This window comes from Pholcus phalangioides, unplaced genomic scaffold (genome assembly GCF_987345545.1).
Source record: "Pholcus phalangioides strain wild (caught in Gottingen) unplaced genomic scaffold, Ppha-v1.0 ptg000011l_1, whole genome shotgun sequence".
NCBI classification, from domain to species: Eukaryota; Metazoa; Arthropoda; class Arachnida; order Araneae; family Pholcidae; genus Pholcus; species Pholcus phalangioides.
In genome coordinates this window covers 15,473,557-15,490,341 of record NW_028301604.1, presented here as the reverse complement: position 1 = coordinate 15,490,341, position 16,785 = coordinate 15,473,557, and the positions used below count along the sequence as shown (strand labels likewise).

General features: G+C 37.0%; 1 protein-coding gene across 1 annotated transcript in view; it reads left to right on the top strand.

Moving 5' to 3' along the window:
• Positions 1 to 7,491: 7,491 nt before the first annotated feature.
• LOC149080109 (uncharacterized) overlaps positions 7,492 to 16,785 on the top strand; it is a 44,440-nt gene continuing 35,146 nt past the window's right edge. Inside the window, exon 1 of the mRNA XM_089239115.1 lies at positions 7,492 to 8,070. Coding sequence (XP_089095241.1) covers positions 7,909 to 8,070 — 162 coding nt within the window. The 5' untranslated portion in view covers positions 7,492 to 7,908. The remainder of the gene's footprint in view (positions 8,071 to 16,785) is intronic.

The following is a 16,785-nucleotide window of genomic DNA, read 5'->3' as shown; positions in this document are numbered from 1 at the left end:
AAACTTCAGAAGTTCCTAAAAGATCTTATACGTAAACTAAACACATCTTTGGAAAGTTAAAAAAAAATACTATTAGAGACGGCACAAATTTTATTTAAATATCTGGATTTAATGGTGAGCTACAAGTGCTGAAAAATTGGCAGAGTTCAATATCGAATTTTTGCCGAAATGTTTAATCGCCAGTTCCGCAAACACCCTTGCAGCTAAAATCGATCAAATTTACTAAAAACTTGTTGATTGCAACAGCTTTCGGAAGAGTCTACAATGAATCATATCGGTGTTCTAGTTAAGGAGAAATTTAGCTTTTTGTTTGCAGTACATCACTGAAATCAGCATTTATTGAAGTAGATATTCGACGAAAATTCGAAATTAGCGGTTACAGATTTTTTGGTGACAATTTGATTTTGCAGAAAAAATCTACAAGGTAACATTACCTCTATCTACGGGATATCTGTATTTAATGGCGAGCTTCAAGCGCTGAGAGATTGGTGAAGTGAAAAATTGCATTGCCGCTAAAACTTACTAAAACTACTTCGGCGAATGTAGATTTTAGTTTTATATATATATATATATATATATATATATTGCAAACAAAAAACTATATTTCTTCTGAACTGGTTCACCGATAGGGTTTATTGTAGGCTCTTTCGACAGCTGGTGCAACGGACAAGTTTTTGGTAAATTTGAAGAATAACTATGACTATGAAGGATGACTTATGGCTACGAAATCTGATGAAAAACTAGAAGGATGTTTTCGTAATTGGTGATGAAAAATTTCGGACACAATTCAATTTTGAACTTCGTCAATCTTTCAGCGCTTGCAGCTCGCCATTAAATCCAGGTATTTCGATGAAATTAATGTCATTTTACAGGATTTGTTCTTTTCTTTCCAAACATGTGCTTAGTTTTTGTGTAGGTTTCTTAAAACTTCACAAATTTGGGTTTTTTCAGACTTGACGCATTTTTTTTCCATAATCGATTATCCAACATAACTCGAAAACAGTTCGAGATAGGACATGGTTGGTAGGGTGTTTCATGCTCCCCTTGGGCTCATTTACCATCCCCCTTTCGTTTGGCGGAACATGTTACGTTTACCCTGTAAAATAGAATAGAGTAATGTTGGCCGGTGATGGCAACTCGTGATAAATTTCCCATATTCGGGGGAAAAATTATCCAAAATTGGTTCACGTCGGAAATTTCCAAGAAATTGTGGGAAATTTTGAATGCTCATCTGACAAAAGAATTTTTTTGAAAAAAAATGTGTAATATAAATGCAGCACAATACTTTTCTAATATAAAATACTCGACTATATATTTTCATCAATAGATGGCAGCCTATTTTTTGGAATGTGTGGGAAAACATTTGCTCGAGTGCTCGACATGGTTACTATACGGACGGAGATACGGGGAGGGCGCCCAGGGTCAACGACGGAGCCGATATATGCATATATATGAATTGGCATCATTCTCATGCCCAGCCTTTCATGTCTATCTCATCGCCTATATTATCATCCCTGTTTAGCCACAGGGCCATCTTGAGAGCATTATGGGCGACCGGGCAACTGATTTTCTGTACTTTTTACTACTGTATAACCTAAAAAGGACAAAATGGTAAATTTTCTAAAACGTAGGAGGACGCATGTAATAACACCAAAAAGGGGAACGTGTCTAGTGGGCTATAGCGAAGGGCGGCAAGTTCAGAGGTTTGGCAAATTTGAGGAATGAGTGATCAAGAAAATTAGTAGAATGGGAGAAGGGCGACGAAATTTGTATATATAACCCTCAATAAATTTGCCTCTTCCCAGACAGCAAGGGATTAGGTCAATGACCTAGAGTGTTTGCAAGCACATGAGTGGGCAAAAGAAAGACTCAGAGAACGAGCAAGCATGTGATGGATCAAACAAGTGACCTACAGAGCGAGAGACCAGGTCAGGGAATGAACTAGAGTGTGTGCAAGCATGTGAATGACTAAAGGAGTGACTTTAGAGCATACATGCTCAACCCATGGCCCTCGGAATCCTCTAATGAGGCCCGTGATTTCAAACCTAATTTTGTAAAAATTAACTACAAGTGTCACAATACCAGATCAATAAAGCGGCCCACATGGCAGTTCCACATCACTTAAGTGGTCCGCGGACAGGGCCGGGCTTAGGAATTTCGCGGCCCTTTCAAAAACAATTTATGTAGTCGCTCTTCGACTAATAAACTTTGAGTTACGAACATAAATCTTGAAGAGGAAAAATCGTTCAGGAAGAACTAATTTTTTTTATTATTTAAGGCATGCGTTAATAGTTGGGATCGTAATCAAAAGAGCCCGAAAATTTAGATACTAAAAATGGTCGAAAAAGGTAATAAGAATACCTAAAATGTAGGCTCTAAAAAGGCATTTATAATTTATGTAAGGAAGGAAATATAACTAAAAACTAAGGTATTAAGGGGGGTCCAAAAACTAGCTGAAAAATTGGTTGCACTTAATCTGTCTACTGTTTCAATTAGAATTTACAATAACTGCACTGTTATCCAGGTTAAATTGATTTCAAACCCAAAATAAAGCATTTGAGGTCCCTCAGGAAAACTCCAGGGTCACCATTACCAGACGCGGAGCCCGAAGAGAAAATGATCTGTAGGCAGGGCCGTCTTAAGAGCATCATGGGCCTTCGGGCCAAGCGGGTTTTCTGAGGCCCTACCTGGTAAATTCTAGTAAATTTTAATCAGATCTGATTACTATGAGGTCCCTTCACTCTTGAGGCCCCCGGGCCGTGCCCGGGTGGGCCTATGCGTCAAGACGGGACAGTCTGTAGGGCTCTTTCGAGTTGTCATTAATTCTCTTTTATCTCATATATTGTTTGGAATAATCACTATCATTTCTATAGTTAAAACATAGCTACCTTGTTCTATCATAGTAAAAGAAAATTACTTTTTTTTTGCATTCCCACATAAGTGGGACTCCTTCAAGCGCAGAGCCCTGCGTGGTCGCATCTGTCGCACACCCCTGAGGAGTGTCAATTTAATCGAATACCAAAACAGCACACCTAGCAGCATAAACTAACGGACCCTTTTCTCTCGTTGATGCCGTTCTTTCCCAACATTTCTCAGATTTTGAATTCAAATATCTCAAAAAATATTACACTTGGAAACGTGAATTTTTTTGTTGGCCTCAGGAGAGACAGGACAACAAATTCCCAATTGGATTTTTAAGGACAGGGTGTCCGTATAAAAAGTTGATTTTTATATTTTTAATAACTATTCAATCCCTTGCAATATAAAAGATGTATCCGAGTTCTACACGTTATTTAGATACTTTTTCCTAATTGGAAGTAAGCCTCTAGGACCAACGGTTCGTCAGTAAAACGCGGCAAGGGGAATTATGAAATCAACCTGTATATCAGTAGTTCTCAAACTTTTCGAATCGCTTTTTAGTGTTTTTTTTCTCTGGCGGTGCCCGGTAGACCTATTTTTTTTTTTAAATTTATTCATCAACACTTTACTGTTTCATTTTATTTTACTCGAGCGACAGCGGAGCCCTTGGGAAATGCACAAGAAGAGCTCCGTTGAGCATCGGTTGAACACCGCTGCTGTATATCATAGTAAAGGCGCCGTCAAACGTTATTTGGGCAGGCGGACTAGAATGACACATTTTCATTTGACAGAATCACAGACGCATAGTTGAATCGTACCTCAGAGAGACGAAATGTCTGGATGTTCCCAGTTTCCACCTGGATCATACTAGGGCCCCTGCTGCCCTCCCATAAACCGGATAATATGGGAAAAATTTGCATATCTTGTAAAATACGGGACGATCATACGAACCTACATAATTAGTCTTCCCCTCCCGACACATCGCCCTGGATCCGTGCTTGAATACTTATCACATTTGAAACAACAATAAGTTGAACCCAGTTGAATCATAACCTCCAAGCAAAGTACTTTTCTTCACCTTCAGAAACAATTGCAAAGTGTTTTTCGGAAAGTACCATGCTCGTACACTAAAATAATAACCTCGTAGAACGATGATAAGTTATATGCTAAAACTGTTTTTCTTTGTATTTCTAGTAAAGTTGTGCGAGGTTTATGATAAAACATGCGCTCGCTTGAACATCTTCCATATAGTGAACTTGTTCGAAGGCGAGTTACAACGTTTTCGTTTTCCCCCAGTCGGCATACATATGTGGACGTAGAAAGCTCGTAAATTTTGAAGAACAATGTCGAATAACTTCATAAACATTCCGCTTGCATCAATCTCAAGACAGTCTGTATTCGAGTACGACGAAAAGCAAGTAGCAGACGTCTTTTTGATTATTTTCGCTATTGGACGAGTTTCATCCGCGATATTTATGACGTATATTTATTTACCTACAATTTGCATTCATTCGCTAACCCAGACGTAATGGATCTATTAGTTGTTCTGCTATATAAGCAATGTCAAAAAGAAATTACTTCTACACTTTTCGTCACACAGAAGTCCTCATCCGTATCATTCTGAGTAAAAATAAACTAACACATACATTTCCACACTTTTCAATCAATTAAAGATACTCCCTCTAAAACATTTGCATGTTTATAAACGTAACGAAAATGATATATTAAACACACATGAAGACAATATCTGAACAATACGGAGAATGAGGTAGAATATCTCACAGTCAAATGCAAACAATTTATCTCTAACGGCTGAAGAAGACACCGGATTTCTGGCGTTATCATGCTGAAAAACGACACTTCGTATGTTCCGGCTGTTTTTTATGCTGATTGTTTCCTTTAATGTGTCTAGTGTGGAAACAGTATTTTGTTGACCAGATGGTTTGACATTATGAAAGCAGTTCATGATGAATGACACCCGTCCAATCCCACCAAATATACATCGAAACTTTCTTTTAGGGTGAATGATAATGAAACCTGGCACTATGGTTTTTGAGAATAAGTACATGTGAATTAGTAGGTGTTACTTCCAACTATTAAGTGTCTCAGAATATCACTTCGTCTACGGGACCATGATCAGTGACATTTTAGTGCATGGCCCCAGATGGGCGCGGCCCGGTGGGGAGGCGTCAATCAAAGAAGATCAGACGGAGCCTCCTGAAAATGAGATCTGGTTAAAAATTTCTAAAGTAAGCGTGTAAATTGGTAGGTAGGAATTTCTTAGTCCCGTAGAGCCTCAGCAAAATCACTTCCCCGTGGACCCATGATGCTCTTAAGATGGCTTTACCCACGATGCTATAAAGACGGCCCTGACGATTGCTCCTGAAATGTTCAAAGCATCATTTTGATAATTTTCGTCACACCACGCTCATTTTCTGCACACAAGGACCGGGAACTACAGTTTATTGCCGATTCCGAACTTCAGTGTTCAGCATTTCATCTTTCTATATTCACCAAGAAGTTAGTGCGCTAACCTCTCGGTGTGGGAATCCCTGTGATAGCAATTTTTTTCTGTGGTTCATGTCACCGTTTCTGTAGTATTCCGCTTCAGGAAAATTTCACAAGGGCGAACCGGGTATCGAACTTCCTTTGGTACTTTAAGTGAGTATCTTATCGACCTAGGCTACCGCGCCTTTAAAAGCATCTATCAGAAGTCATCGAAAACTTCCTCAAGATTGGGAAGTGATTGTTACAAGAGCTTTAATCATTTTGTTTTGTCCAGTTAACATATTTAAGAAATGGACTTTAAACCATTCAAATTTGGAGCATAACAATACTCATTCATTGCAAGTTTCTTCTTTAGAAGCTAGATGACAGCATTTGAACACACTCAAGCAAGGAACCTACATAAATGTGGGTAGTTAGGTTCTGAAATAATAATATCCGATCTCACACCTCTTAGGAGTTAAAATGGTTGTAAATTGACTCTGTGATGATAGACAAGAGCTGTATACGGTTATTTAATTCGTTTTGTCCCAACCTGACACATTGGTTCATTCCTGACTCGAAAAATAGCGATACTTTAATCGTTATCATACATCAATAGGTATTATACCGAAGTCTTTGTTCAAAATATAGTGGAACCTCTCATTACCGGATACACTTGAGACAGAACATTTTGTGAGCTAACGAGGAGTGTCTTTTAATGGATATTAACCTCTTCACTCCAAGGTGGCCATGTTACCTTCAATTTTAACGGTTTTAAATGGTTTGATGATTCTTTTTTCAAATTAAGACTTGAGGTATGCTTAAGGGTACCTAACTCAAATGGTCCTAGTAAAGATTAATCGATCCAAATTATAATTAATTAAAAAATCCTTTTAAAGGGCATTTTGACGTACAATAAACACAAATCAATCAAAAAATTTTTTAATAGCCAGTTTTGACTCAGGTTTGAAGACGATAAAACACATTACAACGCCCGTTGACATAATTCAAAAAAGTGTACGTTAACGTGAGGTGTTCGCTAATGGGGATTGTCCGTTAGGGGAGGTTTCACTATACATATATTTAAATAAATGTTCAATGTACCAATTAAATAAACTGACATATAGAAAAAAAAACTTAATAAGTTTATCCGAAGACTTTGCTTCCATAAAAAAACATTAAAGAAGAAAAGAAAGGCTAGCTTTAACGTCTGATATTATAGAATCTTTTAAAATCAATCACACTCCGCGAAACAACCTAAAGTATAACCAATAGCTGAATATGGCCGTATTCCATATAGTTCTATGTTTCGGCAAGTAATCTTAACCGAAGAGGTCGCGCTGAGTGAAATCATTTTCTCTGAATCATTAGGTATTCTCCTCACGTAATTCACCAAATAGTAATTGAGATCTAAGTAATGTATTGAGGAGAATGAAAAAGCTATAGGTTTTATTTTGTTATGTTCAGCATTTTCCTTTTATTACGTCAAATACATCCATATTCATATCCTTCACGTATTGAATTCTGAAATACATACACTTCGCGGACCCCTAAGCAATTATCTGTGGACCACCTTTTGAATAATACTAGCACCGAATGCATGGATGGATCATGGAATTATAGAAACCAGTTATCAGTCATACTAACTATTATGAAAATGCACAGATCTCACTATGATACTCTCTCTCGCATTTATAATTTCCCACAAGGTCAAGTTGACTTTTGTTATAGTAGTGAGAAAGCTACTCATGCTGGCAGCCTTGGACAAATCTTTCCATCAACTTGGGATTTTTTTCTAATTTATTAAAAAAATCTGATCATTAATTAGAGTCTTGACTTGAAATTTGTGTTCCACTCAAATCGATGAAGGTTTTTAAGAAAGCAGACAAGCCATGGGTTACAAATGGAAGAAGAACTACTACTACTAAGAGAGAGAGAGAGAGATGGGAAAACACGGCTGAAAGGGAAGACAGGACGTCCCTGATGGATCGCGGGAGTTCAGCAGGAAAGAAGCAAGAAGTAAAAAGAGACCGAAAACCATTACATGCCCCAAGAAGCTAAGTTTAGTATCGTGCCTATTCGGAAGGGATGGATCCGAGCACAACAGAATCATTCAGAGCTAGAAGTCGCTGCCAGTTCCACCTTAGTGGTGCAAAGATCCTCTCTCGCATCTTCCGTTGTTCTCAACCCTGCTTTTGCTTACATACTCATCTTTTTCTGCAGCTATGAGTTTACGCTTTCGCTAACGCTTATTTGGTGTTGTGTAATTCTTCGTATGAGAGCATTGAATTCTACGTGGTGTGGGTGAAATTTGACAAAACAATAACGCGAGCAAACTGCAGCAAAATTATTTCCTGGTGTTTTGAAAATCCGAGCGTTTAAAATTTTTTCTTAGCCTTCGACAGTTAATTTTATTAACACTCTCCAATCGTAACGAGTTTGCTATTTTTTAATGCAATTTTTTCCCGTATAATGGTGATTATAGGATGGCTTTCTCGCTGCCCCGAAACCTGCTTTCATTAGCATCGGCTTTTTGCTGAGATCGCCACTTGCTGGATTAACATGGTTGTGCAGAACAACGAATCAAATCTAATGGCTCCCCAATGTCAAATAGAACCAGAAAGAAAACATCGCCTAAGGCAAAGATTTCAGGTGGTTAAAAAACTTGGACAAGGAACTTATGGTAAAGTGCAACTTGCTATCAATAAGGAAACCAGGCAGGAGGTGAGTACTATGAACCATTATAATACCTTGATAGCCAATTAAATAAATGAAGCCATTTTTATGTTATCCATCAAGCATACAATTTTTCTTTCAAATTATAATATTCTAGCTCAGTGGTTCTCAACCTTTGGAAGCCCCCGGCCCGGTAAATCTCTTTTGCGTAAGTGAAAGGTCCGGTCATACACACAACCAACAAAAATTAATGGGATAATGAAACTGCGAATCACACTGACGGGCCAGTGTGACTAGTGTTAGGGCCCGGTACTGGGCCGCGGTCCGGCGGTTGAGAAACACTGCTCTAGCTCACGTGTGTGTAATTTCTTTAGAATTATACCAAATACAGTTACACAATGAAGAATTTTTATATAAATCTGAACCGTGAAATATTTCATTCCCACGTTACGTGGGACAGCGAATAACGGTAACGTACATATTTGCCAAAAAAAATTCTTAAATATAATTACAAATCTTTTGGTAGCCAGCCTTCATTTCAGGCGACAAAAGTTTATCATTTGATCATTTTTATCGTGCCACGGTCATTTTCTGCACATGAGGGCTAATGAGACCGGGACCTACAATTTAATGCCGATTTCGAACGTCAGCCTATTTTTTATACTCACCGAGAGGTTGGTGCGCTAACCCCTCGGTGTGGGACTCCCTGCGGCAGAAATCATTTTCTGTTGTCATGTCGAAAAAAGTCATCACCCATAAATTGTTTTTCCTATATACTGATTGTGACCGACCTAGGTGCAGATGCATTTACTAACTTGAAGTTTAGGCATCTGCTTCTATTTTTCGCCTGCTTTAATGTTTATATTCCTGTTGAAAATGTTATTGTTTTATAAACTGTTGATGAATATTATTAAATGTGTGCAAACGTTAAGTTTCTATATTGATAATTAAAGGATTTAGTGTAGAAGAGATGAATTCGTAAGAAACTACATTTCATTAGAAATTTAAATTAAGGCTGCTGTTTGATAAGTCGTGTGGCTAGTTAAGCATTAAATTCAAGCATGTGTCACTTTCACCTCCAAATTGGAGATGGCAGCACCTTAAACACATTCAGTCATCATAAATACGTTAGAAATGTATACAACACTCAAACTTTCCTGCACGTAGTGGTAGTCGTATAGTTAGTGAGCCTGCTGTGAAAGTTTTGGTTTGATTTCTTGCTGAAATGAATGTGTTTTGCAAACTTTCAAAATTGGCTCTACTCTGGAAAAATTGTATAAGATCATGGAGAAATAAAATGAAAAGAAACTCAAGTTTCTTTCATGGTCATTAAAACAACAATACGAGGCTCTCGGACAAAGTAGTTTTTCTGGGGCCTCTTCATCCGGCTAGAAATATCTGCTTATAGTTCATATACATAATTTGGAAAATTGGGGCTAGATCTCATTGTCACGAGGCCTCTTTTGTTCTTAACGCACCCCGGAAGTTCCCGGGTAGACCCATGCATTAAGACGACATGCATTTCTTGGCTTATACTTTGCTTCGTCATAGAAATAAAGAAAGCACGTGTTATGAACAGGTGTAAACGGAATGACATAATTATAACAAAGAACTAATTTAAAATGAGTAAAGTAACGGAATATTATAAATATGATATTATATCACAAGGCAATATTTAAATATGATATTATATCACAAGGCAATATTTAAATATCTAAACTGTACACTTTTATTATACATCTCTCTCTCTCTGATTTATTTCTCACGTCTTTATTTACCTCGTCACGGAAACATGTCTAAGTGAAAGTATTTTCCTTAACGCTCAAGTGGTTGTCTTAACAGGTTATGAGACAGCCTTATTTCCAAATTAATGTGATGCCAAAAAGCCACACACACACACACATCATGCTTTAAAATAATTTTTTTCACAGCTGCATATTTTTGGACTAACGCCAGCCATTAATATGTGTATGTGTGATTTGTACCATCCCACTTCAGTCCATCACGATCACGGTCTTGCGTAATAAATATATATATTTTAATCTTGGTGTATATAAATAAGATATATAGGTTTTGTCTGTTTTTATCTTCTAATTTAAAATGAAAAACGTGTATTCAGTTCGTTTTTAGTTCAATAACAATTTAACTTGTTTTTTACACTCATCGAGAGCTTGGTGCGCCAACCCCTCGATGGGGACTACTTGCGGCAACAATTTTTTCTGCGGTCATGTCGCTGCTTCTGTTGTACCCCTGTGTCAGGAAAGTTTCCTGACAAGGACGAACCGAGTATCGAACTCGCGACACCTCTAAACATCCTTTGGTACTTTAAGCGCGTATCTTATCGACCTGGGCTACCGCGCCCGAACAGTCAGTTGTAAGCACTATACACTATGACTTCACAAAACTAGTGGGACCGACCTTCAAGGGTTTGAAGTTATTGTGGACAAAAAAACGTTATTCAAAAATAAGTTACAGGGAAGTGTGTTTTATATAGAATCTTCCTGCATAGGCAACCATTTCTACTCTACCCACTTCATTTTGCCTTCAATAGCAAAAGCCGTAAATTGTTTCTCATAACGATCTGCCTGTATGGAGTCTGGTATTGTCAGTCTGTTTGCCGTAAAACTGCCGTTTGGGCCACCGAACATTAAAGGCCGAAACACACTACACTGATGTGACATGATAATCACGTCACGCCAGTCTAGTATATTTCGGCCTTAACACTCAAAAATAATTGGTAAATCATAAAAAAGGCTAAAAGCAATTCATACAATTTGAAGTATTTAAATGTTTGAATATTAAAATTATTAATGTGCTCAAGAGCTAATTTTTTAACAATTTGAATAACGAAGTTTATAAATTGCAGTTACGCCATGCCCACTTGTGAATTTTTTCAAAAATCAAATTTGTTTATATAGTTTCTAATTTTTAAAAAGCCTACAAGGTGATTCTAAATTCTAATGGGAGAAATTTTTAAGAGGTGATATAAGGCCCTAAACAAGCATTTTTGGTCATAGAATTGTGCAGTTGAATCGCAATAGCAAAGGCGGTACAGGGTGTTTTTAAAGAGTGCTCAACAGCGCTTCACCAAAAACAAATATCATATTTTTTCGACGGATTTGCTGCAATTTATGCTACCAATAATTCGAGGATGCATAGGCACCTTCGGATTAGATTGAGTTTGTTTTTTATTTTCGAAGGACCATCAAGTTTATGCGCCAAACAATGATCAAGCGGTGTAATGACTTTGTGGTAGAATTTGCGTTACCCAGGTTGCACCATGATAAGGCCTATCGCATTGCAATACCCTGTACCCTCGAATAGTTGATTGCACTTATTGCAGCAAATCCGTCAGAAAAATGTGATATTTGCTTTTGGTGAAGTGCTGATCTGCACTCTCTAAGAACACCCTCTACCGCTTTTGCCATTGTGACTTGACCACTCATTCTATAACCAAAAATGCTTGTTTAGGAGTCTTAAGAGTCCAAGCATTTTTGTCTCACGAGAACTTGCTTTGGGACATAGGGTAAGATAATTAAAGTGAAAGATAATAAAAGTCTTTGTTGGACATAAACCGCAAAAACCACAGCCGGCGTGAAATAATTCATACTTGTTCGGTCATTTCAAAGGAAGACGCTCGTTCCGTGGCGTTTGTATTGAAAACCATAAAAATTATTGCTTCCCCGAGGCCCGAGACGACCGCGGATCCTGACAAAGACTTTTAATGTCTTTAACTTTAATTATCTTATCCTGCGTCTCCAAGCAAGTTCTCGTGGGACACGCTTTTTATATCACTTCTTAAAGTTTGTGCCATCAATTTAGAATCACCCTGTATATCATAAAATCGAAGATTCTAATGAATTATCATCAAGTTTCTTGTTTCAAATTTAAAAAAAAAATTAAGACGGTTATAATTTCCTTACAAGAAGTCAAGTCCAAGCATAGACTTTGTTATACTGTGTGTAGTTTCCTGCTTTGTCGTCTGCAAAAAAAAAAGTAATCGCCCATTGACGTGAACACAGTCGACTGGGAGCCAGAACACCTTGATGAATCAGCATACTTGGTTGTATGGAAAAGGAGTAGGAATGAAGCCGGAACTCGGATTACAAAGATTTTGGCACCCGCAACAAACGTAGAAGCCAACGTTTGGCAGCGAACCGGGAAGCGATAGTTCAACATTGAGTAGAATCCCTGCAATACTTTCACTGGTTACTTTGCTGGAAATTTTTTTTTAACCACTGTCTACTTAAAATGACATTTTCTGTGTAGTAGTAAATATTCATATACTTCACAGACACCCAGGGCCGTAACTATGCTTGGTCACCTGGGGCAGGCGCGCATTTTGACGTCCCCTTGTAATGTTAAAGGAGAGGTTTTAGAATGAAATTTGCGCTCCCTCGGGTCCAGCGCCCGGGACACGAGACCCGCCTGCTCTCCCCCCCCCTAGTTGCGGCCCTGTAGACACCGGAACCTGAGGACTCAGGGTGCTTGAGTAACCTCGCATGAATATGCGAACTCTCCCCCGTATATGAGATTGAATCCCGTATGTATGGGACGTCGGTCAACGCTAGAGACCCTCCCCTAATGTTTTGTTCTTGTTGGTGTCTCTGATATGCTGTTATCACAATTACTGTCTGATCTCGTAAATCATCTTGACGTAATGGAGACTTTACCACAAAAATGATCACTTTGTTTTTCGCTGTGAATAGCTTGATCTTCACACTTCAAGAGCAAATCATTTCCCGACCAATAACAATATTCATTAGTTGTATACTGGGTAAGTACAACTGGTAAAACATCATGCAGCTTTCCGAAAGTAGTCGGAAACGAAGCTGAATTAACTATTTAAAAATACATTTGATCACTGATTGCTATGGTTCTGTTATTTTTTTATGCTGTAATAAGACATCATCAATCATTTATCAGCAATATCCGTTTTTGGCAGGGTTGTTCTTACCAGATGCGGGACCTGGTGCGAAAATAATAGCGGAACTAATATCATGACTTCCTCTAATTCCTCTTATTATTTATATTTTTATAAATATTTTTATTGATGAAACGCAGGCACCTTGTTTTATTATTAAAAAACTAATAATTTGTTTTAAAATTTCTATCGTCGCGAATAGCGTGTTGCCTAATGTGGCCACACCTGTCGCACACACCCTAAATCTAGCTTTGGTTTTCAGTCCCCACTTATTAGGTCTCTTATAGTTTTTCAAATTTGCTCCTTTCCGGCCAAACCCCTCGCTAACTTTCTGATCTAACCACTCCGTCTTGTTTGGGAGAGTATCCATGCCCGTTTGCACATTAATAGCAATGTTATTGATGCAGAAATGCTTCGCTAACATACGAAGAGGTAAAAGTCATTAATCTTTCATTTTGAGAAGCAAAACGTTTTAATGCAGGTTGTATAATTAATTATTAAAATTAACGCAGAATTCGGCTGCTAGCTGTTGGCAATGGAGATGAATGATAACTTACTTCGTTTTCTTTCAATGTATTAGTGTTTTTAAATCAACCAAACAATACAAGTCATAATTTAGTCGAAAAGTCACTTTTACCCCTTTATGCATGGGATCCTATATGATTCGTTTAAAAAGTCATATACGTTGTTCATTCTCAAAGTAATAGTATTCGTTGCGATTTCGAATGCCTTTTGATGATACCCTTCTCTTCCGAACTAACTTATACTTGCAAGGTACGGCAGTTAAAATAATTTTACAAGAATAGCAGGTTGAAGGGTTTCGTGGATATTATGATATATTCTTATTGCATCGTAGCAATGACATGTTGAAAGATTGATTTGGAGAGATATGTCCAGAATATTCTGGCAAGAGGACAGAAAAAAGCTTTGCCAAATCAACCATGAATAGTTTCATTGAGGGCATTTGAGAACCGTGGCAAATAAATGAAGTAAAGGTCAAAAAGCAAACGATGAAGAAGAAGAAAAAATGGGGCCTATTTCCAAAATATATACTGTCCTATAAAAAAAAATATATGATTTAACATCTAACAAAAGAAATGATAGCTCACTCCGGCTTTTATAAAAAGCAGCATCTCTCTCCTTTACTAAGAAAAAGCAATGTGTAATATTATAAAATCATCATTTATAAGGAGGAAAATTATTTTAAAAATACTATAAATACATATATGTTGATGTGTGTGTGTGTGTGTGTGTGTGTGGTTTTTTTTTTTTTTTTTTTTGAAGGAATAGAACCAACATGAAAACCAAATTTAAACCCCACAAAGACCATTCAATCATTACGCGACGCTGTTTATAAGCATTTCGTGATGTTATTCGTATGTCATAAATCATACTCTCTCTCTGCACTCGACAGTCGAACTCTCCGGAAAAGTTCCCAATTTGGATGACCTACATCTTTTAGCTTAAGATCGATCAGTGGAAGTGAATAGGTCACTTTTATAATTACATCACGTTCCGTACGTTTTGGGCTTGTTTAACGCTCGCGAAATACGTATAACTGGAAACTTTTTTTTGTTGCGCTGATGATAGCAAACTCATTTGATATTTCTGTTTACAACTTAGAAACTTACACTGGGGTAACCTTGATCAAAGAATTTGTCCTGCTAGCTTGAAAAAAACATTTTCTTTAAAGAAAAGCCCATACGCCGTGATTGCATTTTAATTTTAAGCCCTAGAATTTTTTTTATTCATAAAATTTCCTTTTGATGTTCTAGCTAAGTTAAACTCTTAATATCTGAATTTTGTTCAAAAGTACATCTGATTATACAGTATTCTTATCAGACATTTTTGATGGATGAACTTTAAATGAAACTTTAAAATTTTCTTCTTTCTCTTTAATCTCACATCAGCCTTTTCATTAACATTTCATCTCTTTTACTGAAATACTAATCTGAAATTGATCGTTAATCTTCTCAGACACATTAGAACAAACATTATAGCTATACGTAGGGCTTAGGCTAATGTTTTCTTATCAAAAGTGCCCATGAAAGTTATACATCGTGACACATGTGGGGAATTTAAGCGTCTCTTACTTACAAGAAAAAATATTATGGTGATCTTTCAGTTCGTAACGTTCCTAATTTTCTTGATCAGACTAGACACTGCTTTTTTGACCGTCTTGAAAACACTTGGCGATAACATCGTCTGTCTGTTGGCATCGGCGCGCGCGATAGAAGTGTCAGGTGTTTCGACAATGCATCCAACCAGCTTCTTTGTAAACCATGCTTTTGATCTCGCTGATTTGATTCTAAAGTTGTCGAGTGTCTGTTCAACTCTCTAATCAATCAGTTTTGAGAACGATACAATACAAACAACAAAAATTGATATAGTGAGAGGTTTGGTTTCTAAAGTACAGACCATTCCAGACTTTTTTTTTTTTGTGAATTATACATTTACGACGCATATGTGCCCGAAAACTTTTCAAAAATAAAATAATCAAAACTCAGAATTTCATTGGAATCAGCGTAGTTTTAAACTTGCTCAAATTTTTTATATTTTCTATAAATGTAATTAATCGAATCATTGAAATTTTACTGCAAGAATCACCACCCATTTTTGGCATCAAATGCAGCTTAGTGTCATACTTTTTCCCTCTATCCAGTAGATAGCTTTACTTTTATTTTAAATAAACTCACATATAGAGTTAACAGTTGAGGAAGGTTTTTCTATTTGACTTCTTTTGTCAAGCCACAATCATTATATACATTATCAAATACTGAATAGACAGAAGAATACAGTCTTAACGAAAGCAAATTCTTAAAGCTACAAATATATGCTCGAAGTCCATAACCATTTGTCAGAAAGATATTTAGATTTAATTGTGGCGCGAGTTCTTATATTCTCATCTCATGCCAGAAGTTAATCAAATGTTTCGAATATCAGAGATACACATCAGCTATTCGCTATTCACACATTTAAAGAAACCTTCTTGAATGAGAGAAGTAACCAATACATTGTAAGTCTTTTGGCAGAGAACGAGGAAATGCACGTGAGACTTTTCGTCGAACGTCCCGGTCCGTTGTTGATGACTCTTGAGGAATGAATGCGAAAAGAAAAGTAAATGTTTCTTTTGATTTTTTTTATCATGTCTTTAACGGTTGCCGCCCTTCAAAAGTTGCAAAGCTCCGAGAGATATGAGTGTCTCTTTTGCACTTACCAAAAATAATTTTTCAAAAAACGAAGAAACGGTCGCTCTGAAAAATTAGAGAGAGAAAAAAAAAACTGCAGGTGAAGAGTAGCATTTGTTAAAGTAACAGAAAATTTGATTTTAAAAGACTCGAGGATCTCTGAAAAACGTTGAAATTGATGTTGTTTTATGTTGAAGACTTCAAAAAAGATACAGAGGTTATGTACTTTGAATAATTCCACCTAATTTAGTTGGCATTTGCAAAACTTCTCTGCCAAATTATGCAAACGTTAAAAAAGTTCACCAGGTGTTGTTAGGCTTTCAATCACAGTGTGACGGAGTCGACTGGGGAAGGGGCATAAAAAAGGAAAACAATTAAATTTACGATTAAGGAATATTTTTGCATTGTGTTTTGACGTCCGCCAACAAAGAAAATGACCATTAAAAATTAATAGAATTCACACAGAGGGGTTAATAATAACAAATTAATTTATTAAATTAACAAATAAAATAAGGGTTATTCAAAGAGGAGATCCACATCCAACATGACAGTCGTCTTTTTATGCATGCTGAATCGGTTGATAAAATTTTTGAAAATTGCTTTAAAAAACATAAATTGTTTCTCGAACGCCAGTTGGGACGGTCATTATCA